This window comes from Muscardinus avellanarius (assembly GCF_963383645.1).
Source record: "Muscardinus avellanarius genome assembly, chromosome: 14".
NCBI lineage: Eukaryota > Metazoa > Chordata > Mammalia > Rodentia > Gliridae > Muscardinus > Muscardinus avellanarius.
In genome coordinates, this window is record NC_137800.1 from 91305032 (window position 1) to 91326328 (window position 21297).

Here is a 21297-nt window from a genome sequence, read left to right on the forward strand (position 1 = left end):
TTCCAGTCGCAGCCATTACAAACACAGATTTCCCCTCTATCTCTGACCTTCATTCTAATCATTAACTTACAGTAAAAGCATTGAGTCAGCTGAAACCATTAGCCCTAAAAGGGAGGCAACCGGTGCCTCTGTTTACCCCCTCTCCTTGTGATCCAGCCTAGATACAGAGAAGATAAACTTCATGTGTGACATCAAAGCAGCCTAGTTGATGAGCAGCTAATACTGCCCAATACAATAGAGCCGAAGGCCAGGAAGATTCTTGACCTTTACACCTAGTATGTGCGCTGCCCGAGACAGGGAGGTGCCACGTGACTAAGAAATGGATATGTCAGAACAAAGGACAGATATAATAAATGTGTAAGTGTGAAAGAAAGGGAATATGGTGAGAATAAGAAAGCATTTTTGTATGAAGAGGAGCTTATCCTAAGATTGTCCCAAATGGGAAAGAGAGAATCAGGGTAATCAGAAAAGAAAAGGAAGTTGCAGAGGGTCTGTGATAGGAAAATGGATTATTAAAAGAGGAATAGGGTTCTAATAAGCCTATCGTTTGAGGAAAAGTGCTCAGCAGCTAGAGAAGTACATCTGACAACTAAATCTAAAGACTTCATGTTACTTTTTGGTGTCTACCTGCTAAACTGTGTTGTGAGCTTGCTTAAGCTTTCAGACTTTAGAAGGTAATGCAGATGAAACCTGGGAGACCTCCATCGCATCCCCCTGGACTGCCATATCTCCCCATGCCTGCCATATGGACTAAGCCCTAGGAATGGAAAGTTCCGAAAAGTTAAAGGAGATTGAAAAGTTAAAGGAGATTCCATGAGAGGCCGTATTCTCCAAGCCCTGGGCGTGACTGTGTCTTCTGGAATTTGCCCTTTGGGGCTGCCTGTATGCAAGGGCAGGGGGCTCAAGGACAGGGGGCTGGATTCCCGGACTAGTTTTTTTTTACTTTGTTTACATGTCCTTCACTATTGATTTATGATGATTACACTTATTTCTTTTTTTCTTTTTTTTTTTTTTACTATTAATCTCACTGGTGAAGGATATAAATTTTCTGGGTTCTTGTAATAAAGTGTCAATCGCACAAGAGGCTTTTGTCCATGTCAGATTCTTTCCCGCGCCGTGAACAGGAACTTAAAGGAATTTATTTCATAAAAGGGAAAGAATCGCTGCAGATAAGTGGCTGCAGAACTACCACCTAAACCTTTGTCCACCTTTCTGAGATAATTCGGTCTGAAAGGACTCAGCAGCCATCCTGATTGAGCCAGTCTGCCGCGCGCAGACTGGAGTGAAGCCCTTTGTAACTCAGTGAGAAAAAGCCAGGCGTGGTGGCGCACGTTTGTAATCCCAGCACTTGGGAGGCTGAGACAGGAGGATCGCACGGGTTCGAAGCCAGCCTCAGCTATGGAGTGAAGCTCTCAGCAACTTAGTGAGACCCTGTTTCCAAAAATATAAAATAGGTCTGGGAGTATAGCCTGGAGGTAGAAAAACCCCTGGGTTCCACCCCCAGTGCCACAGACACACACACAAAAGAAACCCAAAAAACAAAGAATAAAAACTAGGGCTGGAGGTGTAGCTCGGAGGAAGAATGCTGCTGGGTTCCATCCTCAGTACCATTAAAAAAAAAAAAAAAAAAAGGCAGCCTTGGTCTACTTACAGCTGCACTCCAGGCCCGGAGAGGCTGGCTTTAGCCAGGCGGTGACATCCATTTTCCTCCCCACTTCTCCCCTGAAGGAATAGCGGGCACCTGCCGAGCCTTCTGTTTGTCTGGGGTTCACAGGAGGAGCCCTATTGGCGCAGAGAGCGAGCGGGAGCGCCCTGCCAGAGCAGCGGCTGAGCCTGGAGCAGGATGCGCTCCCGCTCGCCCCCTGCTGGGGGCCTGGGGACGTCCTGGGCCTGGGTGGAAGAAAGCAGAGGTTCTTCTGGCGCAGCAGCCCAGGTGCCCTCAGCCTGCAGGGCACTGAGGCTGGTCCACTGGTTCCCTCCCCATCATCTGAGCCTCTGTGCTCTCAGGACACTTGCTGTGGCGGGCACGCAGAGACAAGCGCCTGCAAAGACCTGCTTTCCACACCTCTGGCACCTGGGCCGCCCCGTCCCCCAGGAAACCTGCATGTTGGCCAGTGGCCTGCAAGTAGTCCATCCTCATCAATGACCCTTTAAGGTTGGCCAGGCTCTAGACTATTTTATTTTTATTTATTTTATTTATTTTAATTTTAACTTTTTAATTTTTATTTATTTATTTTTTGGTGGTACTGGGGTTCCTGGAAACCCTTCTACCTCCGGGTTACACTCCCAGACCTATTTTTTTTTATACTTTTTTATTTGGAAACAGGGTCTCTTAAGCCAGCGCGGCTGGCTTCAAACCTGCGCGATCCTCCTGTCTCTGCCTCCAAGCGCGGGGATGACAAGCATGCCCACCGTGCCCGGCGTCTAGTCTATTTTAAGTACTTCATAAAAGGTAACACACAGCCAGGCGTGGTGGCCCACACTGCCATCCAGTACTTGGGAGGATGAGACAGAAGGATGGCAGCTTTGAGGCCAGCCTCAATAACTTAGAAAAAAAAATAGGGCTGGGGTTTATTGGGCCTTTTTTTTTTTTTTTTTTTTTTTTTGGTACTGGGGATCCTGGAGACCCTTCTACCCCTGGTCTACACTCCCAGACCCATTTTATATTTTTATTTGGAAACAGGGTCTCTTAAGCCAGCGAGGCTGGCTCCGAACCAGCACGATCCTCTTGTCTCCGCCTCCCAAGCTGGGGATTACAAGCCTGCGCCACCACGCCCGGCTTAGTGGGCCTTTTGTTTGTGTTTCCCTGGTCCCTTGAACTTAATTTTTTTTTTTTCAGTCCTATGGATGGAATCCAGGGCATTTACATACCTCCGAGCTACACCCCAGCCCTATTTTCTTAGTCTTTTTTAAATTTTGAAACAGGATCTCACTGAGTTGTGAAGGGCCTTGCTAAGTAGCTGAGGCTGGCCATGAACTGCGATCCTCCTGTCTCAGCCTTCCAAGTGCTGGGGTTGTGTGTGACAACCACGACCGGCCCAGGGGCAATTTCCCTAGTCAGATGGTAAAGCCCAGGCTCTGTGGTAGAGTAGACACCCTAGAATACTAACAGAATTTATCTCTAGGCAGAGGCAAGAAGGAGAGAGCTTACCATCAGCTCCTGGTGGCAGCAGCGACCTGCCCCAGAACCATGCCTCCAACGTGGCTGGCTGCCGCCTCTACCAGGGATATGGGGGTGGTCCACAGCCGAACTCTCAGTCAGGCGCTCTGGCGCAAGCCTGTCATTCCAGCACTTGGGAGGCTGAGACAGGAGGATCGCAGGTTCAAGGCCAGCCTCGTCAACTTAATGAAGCTCTCAGTAACTTAGTAAGATCCTGTTTCCAAGTAAAATATAAACTAGGTCTGGGGGTGTAGCCTGGAGGTAGAAGGCCCCTGGGTTCCACCCCAGTACAACAAAAAGTAAAATGCGGTTGGGGCTGTAGCTCAGAGGGAGAATGTCTCTGGGCTCAACTTCCCCAGTACAAATAATAATGATAATATTTTTTATGTGTGGTACTGGGGATGGAACCCAGGGGCATTTTACCTCCAAGTTATAACGCCAGCCTTATTTTTTATTCTTCATTTTGAAACAGGGTCTGAGTTGTAGAGGGCTTCACTGAGTAGCTGAGGCTGTCCACCAACCTTTATCCTCCTGTCTCAGCCTCCCAAGTGCTGGGATTACAAAAGTGGACCATCATGCCTGGCTTAATTATTTATTTTGTGGTACTGGGGATAGAACCCAGGGGTATTCTACTGCCAAGCTACATCCCCAGCATGATTTTTTATTCTTTATTTTGAAACAGGGTCTCACTAAGTGGTAGAGGGCCTCGCTAAGCAGCTGAGTCTGTCCGTGAACCTCTTGTGTTAGCTCTCAGTAGTGGGATTGTAAGTGTGCAGCACCATGCTCGGCTTATTATTTGGAAACTGAGTCTCACTAGGTTATTGGGAGTGTTGCTAAGTTGCCGAGGCTGGCTTTGAACCTGATATCCTCTTAGCTCGGTCTCCCAAATCCTGGGATCACGAGCATGTGCCCCCACACCCAGCTTTGTATTTATTATTTCGAAAGAGGATCTTGAGAAGTTGCTGAGGGCTAAGTAGCTGAACCTGGCTTTGAACCTGCAACCTTCCTGTCTCAGCCTCCCGAGAGCAGGAGTTGCTGGTGTGTGCCAGCACACCCGGCCCAGCTAGACTCTTCATCCCGTATCTTTAGTACCCGGGACTGGACGTGGTGCACGGGGGAGTCCGTTGTCTGGAGTGACCGTGGAGAAACGAAGCTCCTGACCTGGTTCCGCTGGCTCGCGCTGTGGGACCGTCGGGAGCTTTGTCCAGGGCGATGGTGTGGTGAGACGGCGTGGAGCCTTTGTGAGCGGGGGTCTGGGGGAGCTGCCCTGGGAAGGGATCAAGGTGGCTTTTGTGGGACCCCTGAGGGCTCTCAAGAGGAAGTTATTGAGCCAGGCATGGTGGCACAGGCTAGTGTACTTGGGAGGCTGAAACAGGAGAATGGCAGGTTCAAAACCAGCCCTGGCAACTTTGTAATCTACTGAGACCTTGTTTCTAAATAAGAAATAAAATTGGGCTAAGGGTGTAGCTCAGAAGTAGAATGCCCCTGCAATCCCCAATACCAAAAAAAAAAAAAAAAAAAAAATTATTATCAGAGCAAGTCTGACCCCTGAGTCACTCTTCAGTTCTAGAAATATGGGGGATGGAACCCAGGGGCATTCTATCTCCAAGCTACATCCCCAGCCTTTTTTTTTTTTTTTTTTTTTTTTGGTGATACTGGGGTTCCTGGAAGCCCTTCTACCTCCGGGCTACACTCCCAGACCTATTTTTTACATTTTCATTTTGGAAACAGGGTCTCCTAAACCAGCGCGCGCGGCTGGCTTCGAACCTGCGCGATCCTCCTGTCTCTGCCTCCCAAGCGCGGGGATTACAAGCGTGCGCCACCACGCCCGGCTTTTTTTTTTTTTTTTTTTAAACAGGGTCCTGCTATATTGTTGAGACTGGCCTCAAATCTGCGCCCCCTCCAGTCTTACCGTCCCAAGTACTGAGATTACAGGATGCACCACCACACCTGGTGTTAAACTTTTTTTTTGCCAAGAGAGGTGATGAACGCTTATAATCCCAGTATTTGGGAGGCTGAGACAGGAGAATCACAGTTTGAGGACAGCCTCGGCTACTTAGTGATGCCCTTTGCAACTCAGTGAGACTCTGTTTTATTTTTTATTTTATTATTTATTTATTTATGGTGGTACTGGGGATGAAACCCAGGGGTTTTTCTACCTCCGGGCTATACTCCCAGACCTATTTTATACTTTATTTTTTGCAGTACTGGGGCTGGAACCCAGGTGCATTCTACCTCTGAGTGACACCTCCAGCCCTATTTTTTATTCTTGATTTTGAAACGGGGCCTGAGTTGCAAAGGGCTTCACTAAGTAGCTGAGGCTGGCCACGAACCGTGGTCCTCCTGTCTCAGCCTCCCGAATGCTGGGATGACAAGTGTGGGCCACCACCCTGGCCTCAGTCTCTATTTTGAGCCAGAGTCTTACTGAATTGCAGAGGGCCTCACTAAGTAGCTGAGGCTGGCTACAAACCTTCCATCCTCGTCTCAGTCTCGCAGGCACTGGGATTACAGGCGGGCATGGGGGCCTCCCATTTTTCCTTTGACTGTCTTTTTGGCCGGCTGAGTCCTCTCCCTCTGGAATCCCTCCCTTGGCGTTCTCTGGAGATCTACAGCAGAGCAGGGGACCTGCAGGAAGGACCCAAGCGGAACTAGAGCTGGACATTTTATTTGTACCTCATCTCTTTGGAGGAGGGGAACAGGGGTAGAGGAATGAGCTAGAGTTGGTGTGACAGAGGCCCTAGAGAGAGGCTTCATCAAAAAAGAGGTCCCTCCCTGGAAGGGCCACCCCAGGTGAGGGGGCTGGGCAGGTGTGGGGGGCGACAGTGGGCAGAGTCACGTGGTCTGAGAGCGTGGCCCCTGTGCCCAGGGTGTGCTCCCGTCTGTGCCCAGTCGTGGCCTCCCGGCCAAGCGGTGCCTTTGATGGGCAGGATGGGCCCAGGCTGGCTGCCTCTCCTTTCCAGTTCACGCCCTCGCGGCTGTGGCTCCCGGACACCGATCCATGCACGGCTGTCTCCTCTGCACCGGCACCTAGGGCCGAGTCTGCCGCAGGGACGTGGGCCGCGCAGAGTGATACGTAGGCCAGTAGTGCTGCGGAGGGAGAGTGGGGGCCCTCTGCCTGAATTCGGCCCCAAAGTTCCTCTCTGCCTCCAGCTCGTCCGTCTCAGGCTCCGTGTCGAGCTCCGGCTGGGTGTCGGGATCGGTCTCGGGCTCCAGCTCAGAATCGGGCTCCAGCTCAAAAGACTCCAGCTCCGGAGGCAGGGCCAAGTCCACGTCCAGCCCAGACTCCTGCTCCGGCTCCAGCATGGGCTCCAGCTCCAGGTCAAACGACTCCTCGTCTGCTGCCTCTGGGGTCTTGGCACGGCCTGGACTTGCCGCAGCAGGGCCTTCTGCAAAACTGCCGCCCAGATCAGGGCTTGGCTTGTAATTCTGAAATGCACACGGGGTGGGGTGAAAGTTCCCGTTAGCTTTTGACGTCAAGGAATCTCGGGATGTAATAGGACATGGGGCGCAGAGCCAGGGCCCTGGCAGGGTGGAGACCACTTTTCGCCTGGACCCCCTTCTCCCTCCCCTGCGCTTTGGCAGCTTACCAGGGGCTCTGCACTGGGTCAGTCTATCCCTATGTCCTGCCCTCTCGGGCTGTTCTGACCAGGCGAGGTGTCTTTGATGGGCCATTCAAGCAGCAGTGGTCCCCACGGCCACCTTGCCTTCCTGGTCTTGCCAGTCCCAGCAGGGCACATTAGGCTCTTGGGGGGCTGGCCTCGTGCCCCCTCTTTAGCTTTATCTCCTCCGTGGCACCCCCTTGGCTCTGGGCCTAGGTACCCAGCACTGCCTGGCTCCGCTCACCCCTGCTCCAGCGGCTCCTCTGCCCTGACCTGCCCGCCTCCATCTCTCCACTGTACTCCGTCCCCACCCGTCCTGGCCACGGGGCGAGCGGGACCCCAGCTCATCACGCCCCTATCGCTGTGCAGATAACGTGGCCCCACGTGCCGTGTGTCGCGTGCTAGGCTCTCAGCTCCATCAGGGGGCGCCTGGTCCTTAATCTCCACCGGGACAAGGCCTGCCCTGTGGCTGGACAAAGCTGCCCTGCGGAGGCCTCTGCGCCTCTGCGCACACTCAGGGCTTCCCCTTCCTGCTCCCTGTGGCCCGGCCTCTTTGCCGTGCTCTCTGCTTTGCACAGGAGACTCGTAATGCCGGCCGGGCTGGCTCTGAGTCCCGGGACCCTCCTCTCCTCCGTCTCCCCTTCCCTGCAGGTCATCCACGGAGGCCAGTGGATGTCAGCTCAGCTGACCCACCTGGAGGTTCTCATGCTGCTCCCCTAGGGACAGCCCTGTCTACATGTTAGCAGGTACGCTGAGGAGCGTACCAAGCACAGCTTAGACCTCTTCTAGTGTCCCCTCTCTAGATGCCCAGAAAGAAAACAACACATTCAGTATCAACCTTTTCTTTTTTTTTTTTTTTTTTTTTTGCGGGGACTAAAACCCAGGATATTCTACCTCCAATCTACACCTCCAGCCCTGTTTTTTATTCTTTATAGTGAAACAGGGTCTTACTGAGTTGTGCAGGGCCGCCCTAAGTGGCTGAGGCTGCCTGTGAACCTGCGGTCCCTGTCTCAGCCCGAGTCTTGGGATGACAGGTGTGCGCCACAGGCTTTGGGAAACCTTTCACTCGCACAGATACTGACTTGGAGCCGCTGAGGCAGAGCCAGGCCTGGGTCTTAGTGTTCACGAGTGACCACAGCACCCGACGTGCACAGCAGTTGGGTAAATCCTGCGACTCCCAAGCGCGCCTGACCTTGCCTCTGCTGGCCACTGGTTCATTTATCCTGACAGCCGGGGCCCCGCCCCCAGGCCTCCTTCGCACCACCTTGTCGTTTTCCGAGTAGGTCTCCTGGATCACGGTCTCCGACTCGTCCTCGCTGAGCTCGGAGGGCTCCGGCGGCCCCTGCGATAGGGCGAAGAGCACGGCGTCGTGAAGGCTGAGGAAGAGCTGGGCCTTGCTGACGCCCTCGTCGAAGAAATCGTCCTTCTCAAGCATCCTGACCACCGAGGCTACCGAGCAAAGTCGGACACCCAGGGTCAGCCCGGGGGCGGCGGCAGGCGCAGCCCCAGCCCCTCCTAGCGGGGAGGGTACTTACGGTGACACCCCGCGAAGAGCACTAAAATGTTGGCGTTTTGGAAAGCGTTGCACATCTGCAGGGAGAGAGGGCAGTGTCAGGGCTCCCTGCCCACCAGGGAGAGGAATTCTAAACAGCTGAGCCAAGTCACTGGGCTTGGGGGCTCCGCACCGAACGCAGGGACACTCTGCCTCCGAGCTACACCCCCAGCCCTATTTTTTTATTCTTTATTTTTAAACTGGGTCTCACTGAGTTGCAGAGGGCCTCACTAAGTAGCTGAGGCTGTCCGCGAACCTGCCATCCTCCTGTCTCAGCCTCCCGAGTGCTGGGATGTCAAGCGTGCCCCCACGCCCGGCTAATGAAAGGACTTCTAAGCAGCCGAGCCAAGTGACTGGAGATGGAGCTGGGGCTGGACCTGGGCCTTCTGCCTCCCAGCCACACCCCCAGGCCTTTCTGTTTTCCAATAGGGTCTGGCCAGGTGGCTGAGGCTGCCCTTGAACGTGTGATCCTGCTGTCCTCCTCTGGGTACTGGGATTATAGGCATGCATCCCTGTGCACGCCTGGTGGACTTTAAAACCCCTTTGGAGCTGAGCACGAGGGTGCACACCTGTAATCCCAGTACTTGGGAGGCTGAGACAGGAGGATGGCAGGTTTGAGGCCAGCCTGGGCAACTCACCAGAAACCCTGTTTTGGACTAAAAGATAAAATAGGAACCAGGCATGGTGGCACACGCTTATATTCCTAGCATTTGGGAGGCTGAGACAGAAGGATCTAGGCTCCCCGACTGCCTTAGCTACTACTTAGTGAGCCCCTTTGCAACTCAGTGAGACTGTTTCAAAATAAAGAATAAAAAGCAGGGCTAGGAGCCAGGCGTGGTGGCGCACACTTGTAATCCCAGCGCTTGGGAGGCTGAGACAGGAGGATCGCACAGGTTCGAAGCCAGCCTCAGCTACTTAGTGAGGCTCTCAGCAACTTAGTGAGACGCTGTTTCCAAATAAAATACAAAATAGTTCTGGGAGTGTAGTCCAGAGGTAGAATGCCTCTGGATTCCATCCCCAGTACCACACACAAAAAATTAAATAATAAAAGATAAAATAGGGTTGGGGAATGTAGCTTGGAGGTAGAATGCCCCTAGTATTATAACAAAAAGAAAGAAATGGGAATGGGGCGTGGGTCTGAGCGGGGTGGCGAGTGGCCGGGTGTCCGTCGCACCTGTCTCAGGATAACCAGGGCCTGGGCATCCACGTGGTGCACCATGGAGAAGTCCAGGATGATGGTGTGGACGCTGGGCTGGGGAACGCCGTTGGAGTCCTGGGCAATAGACCTGCTCTGGGACATGGCGGGCTGGGACAGCGAGCGGCTCCGAGAGGGGCTGGCGGCAGACCGGCCTCCCTCCACATCCTCGGAGCTCTGCTCCTGGTTCCTCTGAGAAGGGGAGGACCCCGTGCGCGGGACCTGCTCATCAGAGGAGCTGTCATTCACGGTCCCGCTTTTGAAGTGGGAGCAGCGGACCAGGTTGATGGAGGACGCGTCAGAATCCAGCTTATACTCAAAGCGTTCTGTGTAGGCGATCTGGGAGAACAGAGAGAAGACTCCGACGAGGGCCGGGAAGCGCGCGCCTGCCGGCTCCTGCTTCCGAAAGGCTCCAGGCGGCCTCCGCTGACTTTGTTGTTGGGTTTGTTTGGGTTTGGGGGATAGAATTCAGGAGAATTCTACCTCTAGACTCCACTTCCAGCCCTATTTTATTCTTTATTTCTTTCTTTATTTTGGTACTGGGGATTGAACCCAGAAGGATTCTACCCTCAAGCTACACCCCAGCTGGGTTTTATTTATTTGGAGTCTCATCACTTGCTGAGGCTGGGGTGTGTGTGTGTGTGTGTGTGTGTGTGTGTGTGTGTGTGTGTGTAGTGCTGCCCCTCTAGGGGGCAGGCTCTAGACTAGTGGTGACGACAGGGCCCAGGAGCTGAGCAGGAGCAGCCCTGCCTGTGAGGAAGGACTGTTTAGACCAAGTCCAGGTTAGAAACCACGAGCACCTGAAGGCAGCTGAACAGCCTTCAGATGCCGGAAGTCCAGCTGGCCTTGGGCGCTCGTCCACACTGCAGCCTTCTCCACCTTCCTCCAGCTCAGGACACTGCAGGATACCCTGGCGGGTCTTTGAGAAACCCAACCACTTGGACCCTGCCCTGACTGGAATTAGAAAATCTTTTGAGCTGGGTGTGGTGGCGCACGCTTGTGATCCCAGCACTCGGGAGGCTGAGACCGGAGGATCGGTTTGTGGACGGCCTCAGCTACTCAGTGATCCCTCTGCAACTCAATGAGACCGTTTCAAAATAAAGAATAAAAAATAAGGCAGGGGTTGTAGCTTAGAGGTACATGGGTTCCATCCCCAGTACCGCAAAAAAAAAAAAAAAAAATTAATTTAAAAAACAGAAAACAATTTTTCTGTCTAGTGCAAGGCGGCTCAGCACCAGGCAGTAGGTGCAGCCAGGAGATGATAGCGGGCTTCAAGAGTCAGGCCGCTGCCTCCCGCCCACACGCTGCCCAAGATCTGACCGTCCACAGGGAGTCTATGCCTCCCTTTCTGAGCAGAGAGCCTTAGTTTCCAATTTCTGTGGTCTTTTTCTCTCTCTCTAAGAAACTACTAGTGCACTTATTCCTAAGTGTGGGGAGAAACGCAGGGGAGAAGAGAGGCCTCTGACCCGGGGCTGCGGCTCCATCTCCTCGCAGTTGCAGGAGCACTGGCAAATCTTTGCCTGCACGCTGGTGCTGCTTTCATTAAACAGGGCGAACATTTCTTCTTCTTTGAGAGGCACCCTCACCATATTCAGCTGCAAGACAGAAGCGGTGTCACGGGCTCACACGGCCGCGCGTGCGCGCACGGGCGGCGTGGCCGCAGGGCGCACCTCGTCCAGCAGCTTGTGCTTGAGCCGGTGCACGTTGATGAAGGTGAGCGAGTTGCAACACTGGAAGATCTTCACCCCGGGGATGCTCACAACCTGCAAGGCAACGTGCGCGTGCGCGGTGAGGAGCCCAGCTCGCCTCCGGGGAGGCCGCGGTCCTTAGAGCCTCCTGGAGAACCACGCCCTTCCCGCCCACCTCACGGCTCTGCAGGGCCCAGTGCTACACACCCGTAAGCCCCGAATCTGGGAGGCTGAGACAGCCTCAGCCATTTGGCGAGGCCCTGTTTTAAAATACAACTTAAAAAGGGCTTGGAGGAGCCTGGCGTGGTGGCGCACGCTTGTAATCCCCGCACTTGGGAGGCTGAGAAAGGAGGTTCAAAGCCAGCCTCAGCTACTTAGTGAGGCTTTCAGCAACTTAGTGAGACCCTGTTTCCAAGTAAAAAATATTTTAAATAAAAAAAGGTCTGGGAGTATAGCCCGGAGGTAGAAAGCCCCTGGGTTCCACCCCCAGTACCAGCAAAAAAAAAAAAAAAAAAAAAAGGCTTGGAGGTAGAATGTCCCTGAGTTCAGCACCCACTAAAACAAACAAAAACGTTCAGAGAATTCTCTCCCCTGCCTTGACGCCTTTCCCCACCCCATCCCTCTCTTCTGTCCATCTCGATTATCCTCTCCTTTATGGAGCCGGGCGTGGTGGGCACCTTGTCATCCCCGCGCGTGGGAGGTGGAGATAGGAGGATCGCGCAGGTTCGAAGCCAGCCGTGCTGGCTTAAGAGACCCTGTTTCCACATAAAAAAAGTATTAAAAAATAGGTCTGGGAGTGTAGCCCGTGGGAATGTAGCCCAGAGGCAGAAGGGCTTCCAGAAACACCAGTACCACAAAAAAAAAAAAAAAAAAAAATCCATTTTAAGAGGCCTGCAGCTGGCTGCGGGAGGAGGAGGACTTGGCTGTTTGAGCGCCCTCCCTCCCGTAACACACGTGTCTGCTCCGCAGCCAACCACGGCAAAGGGGTTTCTCAGCGATGCTAAGGCCCAGGCCCAGGCGGGTACCCAGCCCTTGGCAGAGGGGCGGCAGGGCCTGGCTTCTCACCTCCCGATAGTCTCTGGAGCTTCTGTAGATGTTGGTGTGGGGGATCTGACCCAGGAGGAGAATCTTAGTTCTGAAAGGAAACGTTCTTGCCTTGAGCTCACCGGGGCCGACCTGGCTCCCTCCCAGCACCGAGACCAAGTACCTGTGCGAGCGGACCGTGATGACGAAGAAGGCGAAAGCCAAGGAGATGAGGAGCCCGGCGTCCAGCCCCAGGAAGATGACGGCCGCGAACGTCAGCATCCAAATGACCTGGCGGGCAGGAGGGCGGTGAGCGGCCGGAGGGGCTCACGGCCGGAGGAACCGGAGGAGCTCACGGCCAGAGGAGCTCACAGCCGGCATGCGTGGCCCAGGCAGGAGGCGCGGTGAGCGGCCGGAGGGGCTCACAGCTGGCGTGCGCGGGGCCAGGCGCACGGCAGCCCTCGAGGCTGCAGCAAGGCCAGCTCTCATTCCCTTACCTGCCATAATTGAGTTTCCTCATGCGCAAAGCAGGGGCAGTGATGCCTGCCTTACAGGCTTTGCCAAGATGAGCAGCCTCTTTACTAGAGCAAAACAGGACATTGGCCCACAGGTGGGAGCCTGTGTGTGTGTGTGTGTGTGTGTGACTGGGGATCGAGTCCAGGAGGCATTCTCCCTCTTAGGTATACCCTCAACCCTTTTTATTTTTCTGTTTGGAAGCAGGGTCTTGCTCGGTTGCTGAGGGCCTCACTGTTTTGCTGAGCCTGCCCTTGAACCTGTGATCCTCAAGTCTCAGCTCCCATGCTGGAATTACAGGTGCGTGCCACCTCGCCTGGCAAGGTAATAACTATTTTAAGATCTATAGCAGCTATTGCAAGTTGTTTTGCTTTTGTTTTGTGGTACCAGACAGTAGCCCGCACCCAGGGGTGTTCTACCTCCGAGCTATACCCTAGCCTTTGAACCTGCAAGCCTACAGTCTCAGTCTGGCTTCTGACAGAGTATTTTATTTTATTTTTCGTGGTACTGGGGTGGAACCCAGGGGTTTTTCTACCTCCAGGCTATACTCCCAGACCTATTTTATACTTTATTTGGAAACAGGGTCTCACTAAGTTGCTGAGAGCCTCACTAAGTAGCTGAGGCTGGCTTCGAACCTGTGCGATCCTCCTGTCTCAGCCTCCCAAGTGCGGGGATTAAAAGTGTGTGCCGCCACGCCCGGCTTGCCTCTCCTTTTTAAAAACAAAACTCGAGTGTAGGGCAGAGAGTTTTTGGGGTTCTCCCACGGCGGCCGCAGCCTCCGGCCCCCACCCTCGGTCCCTCAGCCTGGGCGCGGGAGGACACTCACGCAGTCATACTGGTCCTGCTTCCACAGGTGAGGCAGGCTGAAGATGGTGTCGAAGCAGGGCAGGACGTTGCTCACAATGATACCAGCCAGCACCGCCTGCGGGGAAAGACAAATCCTGCCTCCTTTTCCTTCCTGGATGTGTGTGTGCAACTCCCGCACCCCACGGAAGGGCCCCCGGCTGCTAACATGGGGTGGGGCTCGCCAGATCAGTGCTCTCTGCACCTGCCTCTTTCTCCTCTGGGACCTGTCAAACACCTGGGCAAGGTCGTGCCAAGGTCAAGTGCTGATGGATTCAGGCAGCAAAGCTCAATTGGCCCCTTTCAGATTCCGGGAGTTGGAGCCTCACACAGAGAAGGAAGGAGCCAGAGGTGACAGTCTTCCAGCCCTTCTTTAGGGTTTCATCTTATGGTACTGGGATTGAACCCAGGGATATTCTTTTTTTTTTTTTTTTTTGGTGGTACTGGGGTTCCTGGAAGCCCTTCTGCCTCCGGGCTACAATCCCAGACCTATTTTATACTTTTTTTTTTTTAATTTTTGGAAACAGGGTCTCCTAAGCCAGTGTGGCTGTCTTCAAACCTGCGCGATCCTCCTGTCTCCGCCTCCCAAGCGCGGGGATGACAAGCGTGCGCCACCACGCCCGGCTGAACCCAGGGATATTCTACTTTCAAGATATATCCCTGGAAACCTTCCCTTTTTTGTTAGAAACAGGGTCTCTAAGCCAGGCGTGGTGGCGTATGCTTGTAATCCCAGCATTTGGGAGGCTGAGACAGGAGGATCACGGTTTGTGGATATCCTCAGCTACTTAGTGAGGCCCTCCACAATTCAGTAAGACCCTGTTTCAAAAATAGAGCTGGGGGTGTAGCTTGGAGGTCGAATACCCCTGGGTTCCATCCCCAGACCCTAAAAAAAAAAAAAAAAAAAAAAAGAACAAAAGAAAGGAAGAAAGGAAGAAAGAAAGAAAGAAAGTCTCTATAGGTTGCTGAGAGTCTCATTATGTTGCTGAGACTGGCCTCAAACCTGTGATCCTCCTATCTAAGCCTCCCAAGTACTAGGATTTACAGGTATGCTACACCACACCTGGCTCATGCAGCCCCCCCCCTCCTCCTCCTCCTCCTTTGCAGTACTGGGGATGGAACCCAGGGGCATTCTACCTCTGAGCTGTACCCCCAGCCCTATATTTTATTTCTCACCGCGTAGCTGAGGCTGGCTGAGAACCCGGGACCCTCCCGCCGCGGCCTCCTGAGCAGTGGTGCCGCTCCTGTGAGGGGAGCCACGGGCTGGCACCTGCAGCTCCTGGGCTGGGCCTCACAAGTGTCCGTGTTCCACACCATCTCGAAACGCCTCTCAGAGGGGTGATAATCAAGAGAACCTCTGCTCACAAAACCTAAAACGGTTCTCACCTGGCTGCTCTCCAGCGCCTCACGGATGCTGTAACTGTTTCCCTAGTGAGATACTTTTTTTTGTATCGTATTTTGTATTTTGTATTTTTTTGTATCCGTCTACCTTTGAGCTCTACTTCCAAAACCCCCTTTTTCTTTTTGCAGTACTGGGAGCTTGAATTCAGGGGCTTTCTACCTCCGAACTATACTCCCAGCCCTGTTTTATTTATTATTATTATTATCATTATTATTATTAGTGGTACTCGGGGTAGAACCCAGGGGATTTCTACCTCTGGGCTGCACTCCCAGGCCTATTTTATATTTTATTGGAAAAAGGGTCTCACTAAGTTGCTGAGGCTGGCTGTGAACTTGTGAGCCTTCCGTTCAGCCTCCCAAGTACTGGGATTACGAGTGTGTGCCACTACACTTGGCTGGCTTTCCCTCCCTCCCTCCTTCCTTCTTTCCTTTCTTTCATTCCTTCTATCCTGGGAACTGAGCCCAGGGGAATCCCACCTCTGAGCCACCCACCAGCCTCAATTTAGTTTTCATTTTGCAGCTAAATGACTGGAGGCTGGCCGTCCTTCATCTAAGCCTTCTAAGTCCTGGGATTATAGGTGTGGACCACCATGCCTGGCTTATTTTTAATTTTTTAGGACACGGTCTTGCTAAGTTGCCGAGGCTGGCCTCAAAACTACAGTCCTCCCATCGCAGCCTCCTGAGTTGCCAGGATCACAGACCACCACCACGCCCAGCTTAGGTGCTATTATTCTAAAGGGAAAGGGCCAGAGGCGGGCTAGAGAACCCCTGGGGCGAGCCAGATGCACCCTCCTCGCGGCGCCCCCGGACACGATCCAGGGAGCCCACCTGGTGGCGCTGGCCATCCGCTCGGCTCTACTCACGTTGGGCAGTTCGTAGAAGAAGTCCCTCATCTTCACCATCAGGAGCAGCATCAGACCTGCGCCGGCCAGGGACGCGAACTGAGGAGACAGGGCGGCGGGGAGCTCAGGACCCGGCCCTGCCTGCGGCCCTGCGTGGTGAGCAGCGGCCACCGCCTCTCAGAAGGAGCTGGGTTCAGCAAAAGCACATTTTCGTTGCGTGACATGTCCAGGTCTTATGAAAGTGCTGAGCACATAGTAGGTACTCAATAAACATTGCTGAGTGAACGTGTGAATGCTGTCTGAAGAGTTCTGCGTTTTGCTGGGCGTTTGGACCCGCGGCTCTGTGCTGTCGGCCTGAAGCCTCCTCGGGCGCCGGCATTCCCTCCGATCTCCAGCCTCGCCTTGTCAATGGAGGCCCCCTCCCCGGCTCCGTGGGCGGCCTGAGGCCCCTCATGAAGGGTCCTGCCGCCCCGCTCACCCGACGGGAGCTTGGGAAGTCCCATGCGGCTTCTGGGGCGCTGCCCGACAGTGCAGCGGGGCTCTCTTGGCGGCGCCCCTCCCTCTCCCTCCTGCAGCTCACGCGGGGCTGGCCCCGCGGCCCCAGGCCCCGGGGCCGACTACGTGAGGCTCAGTGGGCTTGGCAAAACAGAGGCTGAACCCAGGGGCGCTCTCCCTCTGAGCTACATGCCCAGCCTTATTTTATTTTTTATTTGGAAACACGGTCTCACTAAATTGCTGAGGGCCTTGTCAAGTTGCTGAGGCTGGCCACAAACCTACGATCCTCCTGTCTCAGCCTCCCAAGTACTGGGATTATAGGTGTGGACCACCACGCCCAGCTGATCAACAGCTCTTGAGACAAAATCTGATAAAAAATTAAGACAAGCATGGAACCCAAGCCCTGATAGAGGTCTTCCCTCCCCAGTAGGACATTAGAACAAGATAAAGCCCCACAGCCCCATGCTATGTCTATAAATATGAGTTAACATAAATATCTCTCTACCTATTTTTTTTTTTTTTGTGGTACTGGGGATGGAACCCAGGGACATTCTATTTCTGAGCTCTACCCCTAGCCCTATTTTTTATTCTTTATTTTGAAACAGGGTCTCACTGAGGTGCAGAGGGCCTCACTAAGTAGCTGAGGCTGTCCGCGAACCGCGATCCTCCAGTCTCAGCCTCCCCAATGCTGGGATGACAAGCGTGCCCACCGCGCCCGGCTCATCTCTCTGCGTATTAAAGGTCAGATTCTTTTTTTTGTTTGCGGGTCTGGGGATGGAACCCAGGGACATTCGACCTCCAAGCTACACCCCTTGCCCAATTTTTTTATTCTTTATTTTGAAGCCGGGTCTCACTGGGTTGCAGAGGGCCCCACTCAGTAGCTGAGGCTGTCCTCGAACTGCGATCCTCCGGTCTCAGCCTCCCGAGTGCTGGGATGACACGCGTGCCCACCGCGCCCGACACAGGTCAGATTCTTGTTCAACACACCTGCTGTCTGCCTCCAGATTTATCCTGGATAATGGTCCTGGCCACATCACAAGTAAACACACAGGACCTGAACACTGAGTTGACGACGTTGCAGAGGCCGATGGTTATTAAGTCCTGTGGAGAAGCACAGATGCCCATGAGCCCGTGTTTTGCTCAAGAATGCAAATGTGCTGAAAATGGAGCCCAGGGACATTCGACCTCTTAGGTACATGCAGCTATGTTTTCCATTTTTGTGCTTTGAGACAGGGTCTTGATATGTTACTGGGGGCCTCACTCACTGGCTGGGGCTGACCACAAACTTGCGACTCTCCTCTCAGCCTCCCAAGTGCTAGGGTAACAGGTGTGACCCAGCAGCAAATTTGACTTTGAGGTAAAGGTATGCTGTTTATTTTTGTGTATGAAGATAGGGTTGTTTATATTTCTTCATATTACAAACTGAGATTTCTTAGAATGACAGGATGGCAGATGAGATGCTACAGATGAAGTTCTGCCTCGAGCCACCACGAGGGAAGCTCTTCTTTTTTCTTTTTCTTTTTTTTGTGGTACTGGCAGTGAAACCCAGGGGTCTTCTACCTCCGGGCTACACTCCCAGACCTATTTTATACTTTATTTGGAAACAGGGTCTCACTAAGTTGCTGAGAGCCTCACTAAGCAGCTGAGGCTGGCTTCGAACCTGCGCGATCCTCCTGTCTCAGCCTCCCAAGCGCGGGGATGACAAGCGTGCCCACCGTGCCCGGCTGGAAGCTCTTCTTCTGAGTGAGTAACCGAGACTCTGGATCCTCTTTCACATGGTCACAGGGACTTAGAACAGCAGGGAGAAGCACAGTGCTCCTCTCCCTCTATACCGTGTGAAAGCCAAGCTCTTTTTTGAGACAGCTCTTTCTGCTTCAGGGGGGACTGAATCCACAGCTCTGTGCCTCTAGCCACATCCCCACATCTATTAATTTTATTTAAATTATTTATTTATTTTTATTTTTTATTTTTTTTCGTGGTACTAGGGATGGAACCCAGGGGATTCGACTTCCAAACTACACCCCCGCCCTGTTTTTTAATTCTTTATTTTGAAACAGGGTCTCACTGAGTTGCAGAGGGCCTCACTCAGTAGCTGAGGCTGGCCGCGAACCGCGACCCTCTGGTCTCAGCCTCCCGAGTGCTGGGGTGACAAGTGCGCACCACGCCCGGCTCCCACAGCATTTCTTAGTATGCCTTAGGATGTGGTTGACTGCTAAGGATGTGATGTAAAGAAAAATAAAATGAGGAAGGTAGGAGGCAGGTGTGGTGGCACACAGGTATAATCCCAGTGTTTAGGAGGCTAAGACAAGAGGAACCCAGGTTGGAGGCCAGTCTCCATAACTTAGTGAGACCCTGTTTCATAAGAAAAAATAAAAAGGGCTAGGGGTATAACTTGGAGGGTAGAAAGACCCTGGGTTCAATCCCCGCCATCACAAAACAAACAACAGAAAGGAAAGAAAATTAAGAAGAAAGGAGCTCTTGTAGGTCAACAACGTGACCACTGTAAGGGAATGACACTCATGTTAATCCAAGTGGCTTCAAAATTAAGTGTCCTTTACCCTTAAAGACCCCCTTGCGGGCCGGGCGTGGTAGTGTATGCCTACAACCCAGTGCTAGGGAGGCTAAAGCAGGAGGATCACAGGTGCGGGCAGCTGCAGCTGTTGCCGAGGCCCTCTGCACTTGGTGAGACCCTGTTCCAAAATAAGGAATAAAGCCGGGCGTGGTGGCGCATGATTGTAATCTCAGCGATTGGGAGGCTGAGACAGGAGGATCGCGCAGATTCAAAGCCAGCCTTAGCTACTTAGGCTCTCAGCAACTAAGTGAGACCCTGTTTCCAAATAAAGTTTCAAAAAAAAAATTGGTCTGGGAGTATACCCTGGAGGTAGAAAAGCCCCTGGGTTCCACCCTCAGTACCACAAAAACCAAACAAACAAAATAAGGAATAAAAAAGCCTGGCGTGGTGGCGCACACTTGTCATCCCAGCATTTGGGAGGCTGAGACAGGAGGATCACGGTTTGCGGCCAGCCTCAGCTACTTAGTGAGGCCCTTTGCCACTCAGTGAGAACCTGTTTCAAAATAAAGAATAAAAAATAGGGCTGAGGGTGTATTTGGAAGTAGAATTCCCCTGGGTCCCATCCTCAGTACCAAAAAATAAAGAGAACATAGGGGTGTAGCTCAGAGGTAGGATGCCCCTGGGTTTCATCCTCTGTACCAAAAAACCAAAAAAACAACAACAAAAAAAACTCCCTTTGTGATGATAGTCTAAACTAGGTTCCAGATGGGTCTGGTCAAGTGACTCTTCGCACTGGAAGGAGGCTGAGAACAGGAACAAGCTTCAGAAGAGAGCAGCCCTCTCACCTGGTTGGAGTTGACTCTGTAGTGATGGGGACTGGAAATCTTCTTGCCCAGAAATATGAGCAGAAAGGAGCTCACCAGAGACAAGGACATCGCTGGTAAGATGAGTTGCGGGACATTGCTGAGATCTGGCATTGCAGGGAACAGGAAGCTGGAATACAATATGGAATTATTCCTGGAAAGCAGCGGGGTCCCCACAGGCCCTCCTCGCTCCCAGCAGGGCCAGCCTGGTCCCGCCCTCCTCAACAGTGACAGGACGGGGAGCCACACCTGCCAGTGGACCAAGGTCCATGTTTCTTTTTGTTTTGTTCTGCTTGTGGTGTTGGGGATGAAACCCAGGGGAATTCTACCTCTAAACTACATCCTAGTCCTTTACTTTTGTTTTTTAATTCAAAACAGGGTCTGTAAGTTGCCGAGACTGTCCTCTGAACCTGCGACCCTCCTGTCTCACTCCCGAGTGCTGAGGGGCTAGGCATGAGCCACCGCTCCTGGCACCCAGCGGAGTGGCACCGGCGGCATGGAGAAGGCACGGAGCCGCCCTGCCCTCCTCCATTCGGCAGCCTCTGGGCTCGGAGGTGGGTTGGGCCGTGGCCGCAGCCCTTGGCAGGCAACACCTGTCACGTGGCGCGGTCAGAGAAAAGGGAAATGCTGGAGACCGGAGTGGCTGACCTGAAGGGGATGGTGTCCATCAGCGTGCTGCTTGTTTCTGTGGCCAGGCTGATCTTGTGTGAAAATGCAGCGAAACCAAGAATCTAGACAGGGTCACAGTAAACAGAGGAAGAAAGGAGGGAGAAAGAAGAAAGGAAAGGAAGGAAGGAAGGATGAGGGACGGAAGAAAAGAAAGAATGAGAGAAGAAAGAAAAGAGAGAAAGAGAAAAGACAGCATAGATTTATTTATTTATTTATTTATTTATTGCGGGTCTGGGGATGAAACCCAGGGGCATTTGACCTCCAAGCTACACCCCCTGCCCTATATTTTATTCTTTATTTTGAAACCGGGTCTCACTGAGTTACAGAGGGCCTCACTAATTAGGTGAGGCTGTCTGCGAACCGCGATCATCTGGTCTCAGCCTCCCGAATGCTGGGGTTACAAGCATGTGCCACCATGCCCGGCCTTATTTATTTATTTATTTATTTATTTATTTTATTTATTTATGCGGTACTGGGTATGGAACCCAGGGCCATTCTACTTCCGAGTTACACTCACAGCCCTATTTTTTTATTCTTTATTTTAAGACAAGGTCTCACTGAGTTGCAAAGGGCCTCATTAGTAGCTGAGGCTGTCTGCGAACCCTGATCCTTCTGTCTCAGCCTCCCAAAGTCTGGGATTACAAGTGTGTGCCACCATGCACGGTTAGACTCAGTAATTTAGCGAGGCTCTTAGCAACATAGTGAGACCCTTTTCCAAATAAGAAAATCAGTCTGGAAGGATGTAGCTCAGAAGTAGAATGCCTCTGGGTTAAATTCCCAGTATCAAAAAAAAAAACCCCAAAACAAACAAACATGAAATTAGGACATCGAAAATACCTACCAATGCCCGGTGTGGTGGCGCACGCTTGTTATCCCCGCGCTTAGGAGGCTGAGACAGGAGGATCGCGGTTCACAGACAGCCTCAACTATTTAGTGAGGCCCTCT

At 52.8% G+C, this 21297-nt stretch overlaps 1 protein-coding gene across 1 annotated transcript in view; it reads right to left on the reverse strand.

The window, feature by feature from the left end:
• Window positions 1–6187: 6187 nt before the first annotated feature.
• SLC26A8 (solute carrier family 26 member 8) overlaps window positions 6188–21297 on the reverse strand; it is a gene marked incomplete at both ends in the record, with an annotated part of 32401 nt that continues 17291 nt past the window's right edge. Inside the window, 14 exons of the mRNA XM_080710419.1 lie at window positions 6188–6586; window positions 7453–7491; window positions 7952–8208; window positions 8295–8349; window positions 9486–9845; window positions 10973–11101; window positions 11177–11269; window positions 12260–12329; window positions 12402–12508; window positions 13557–13652; window positions 15835–15912; window positions 17296–17409; window positions 19666–19813; window positions 20332–20414. Of these exons, the coding sequence (XP_080566545.1) occupies window positions 6188–6586; window positions 7453–7491; window positions 7952–8208; window positions 8295–8349; window positions 9486–9845; window positions 10973–11101; window positions 11177–11269; window positions 12260–12329; window positions 12402–12508; window positions 13557–13652; window positions 15835–15912; window positions 17296–17409; window positions 19666–19813; window positions 20332–20414 (2028 nt within the window). The remainder of the gene's footprint in view (window positions 6587–7452; window positions 7492–7951; window positions 8209–8294; window positions 8350–9485; window positions 9846–10972; window positions 11102–11176; window positions 11270–12259; window positions 12330–12401; window positions 12509–13556; window positions 13653–15834; window positions 15913–17295; window positions 17410–19665; window positions 19814–20331; window positions 20415–21297) is intronic.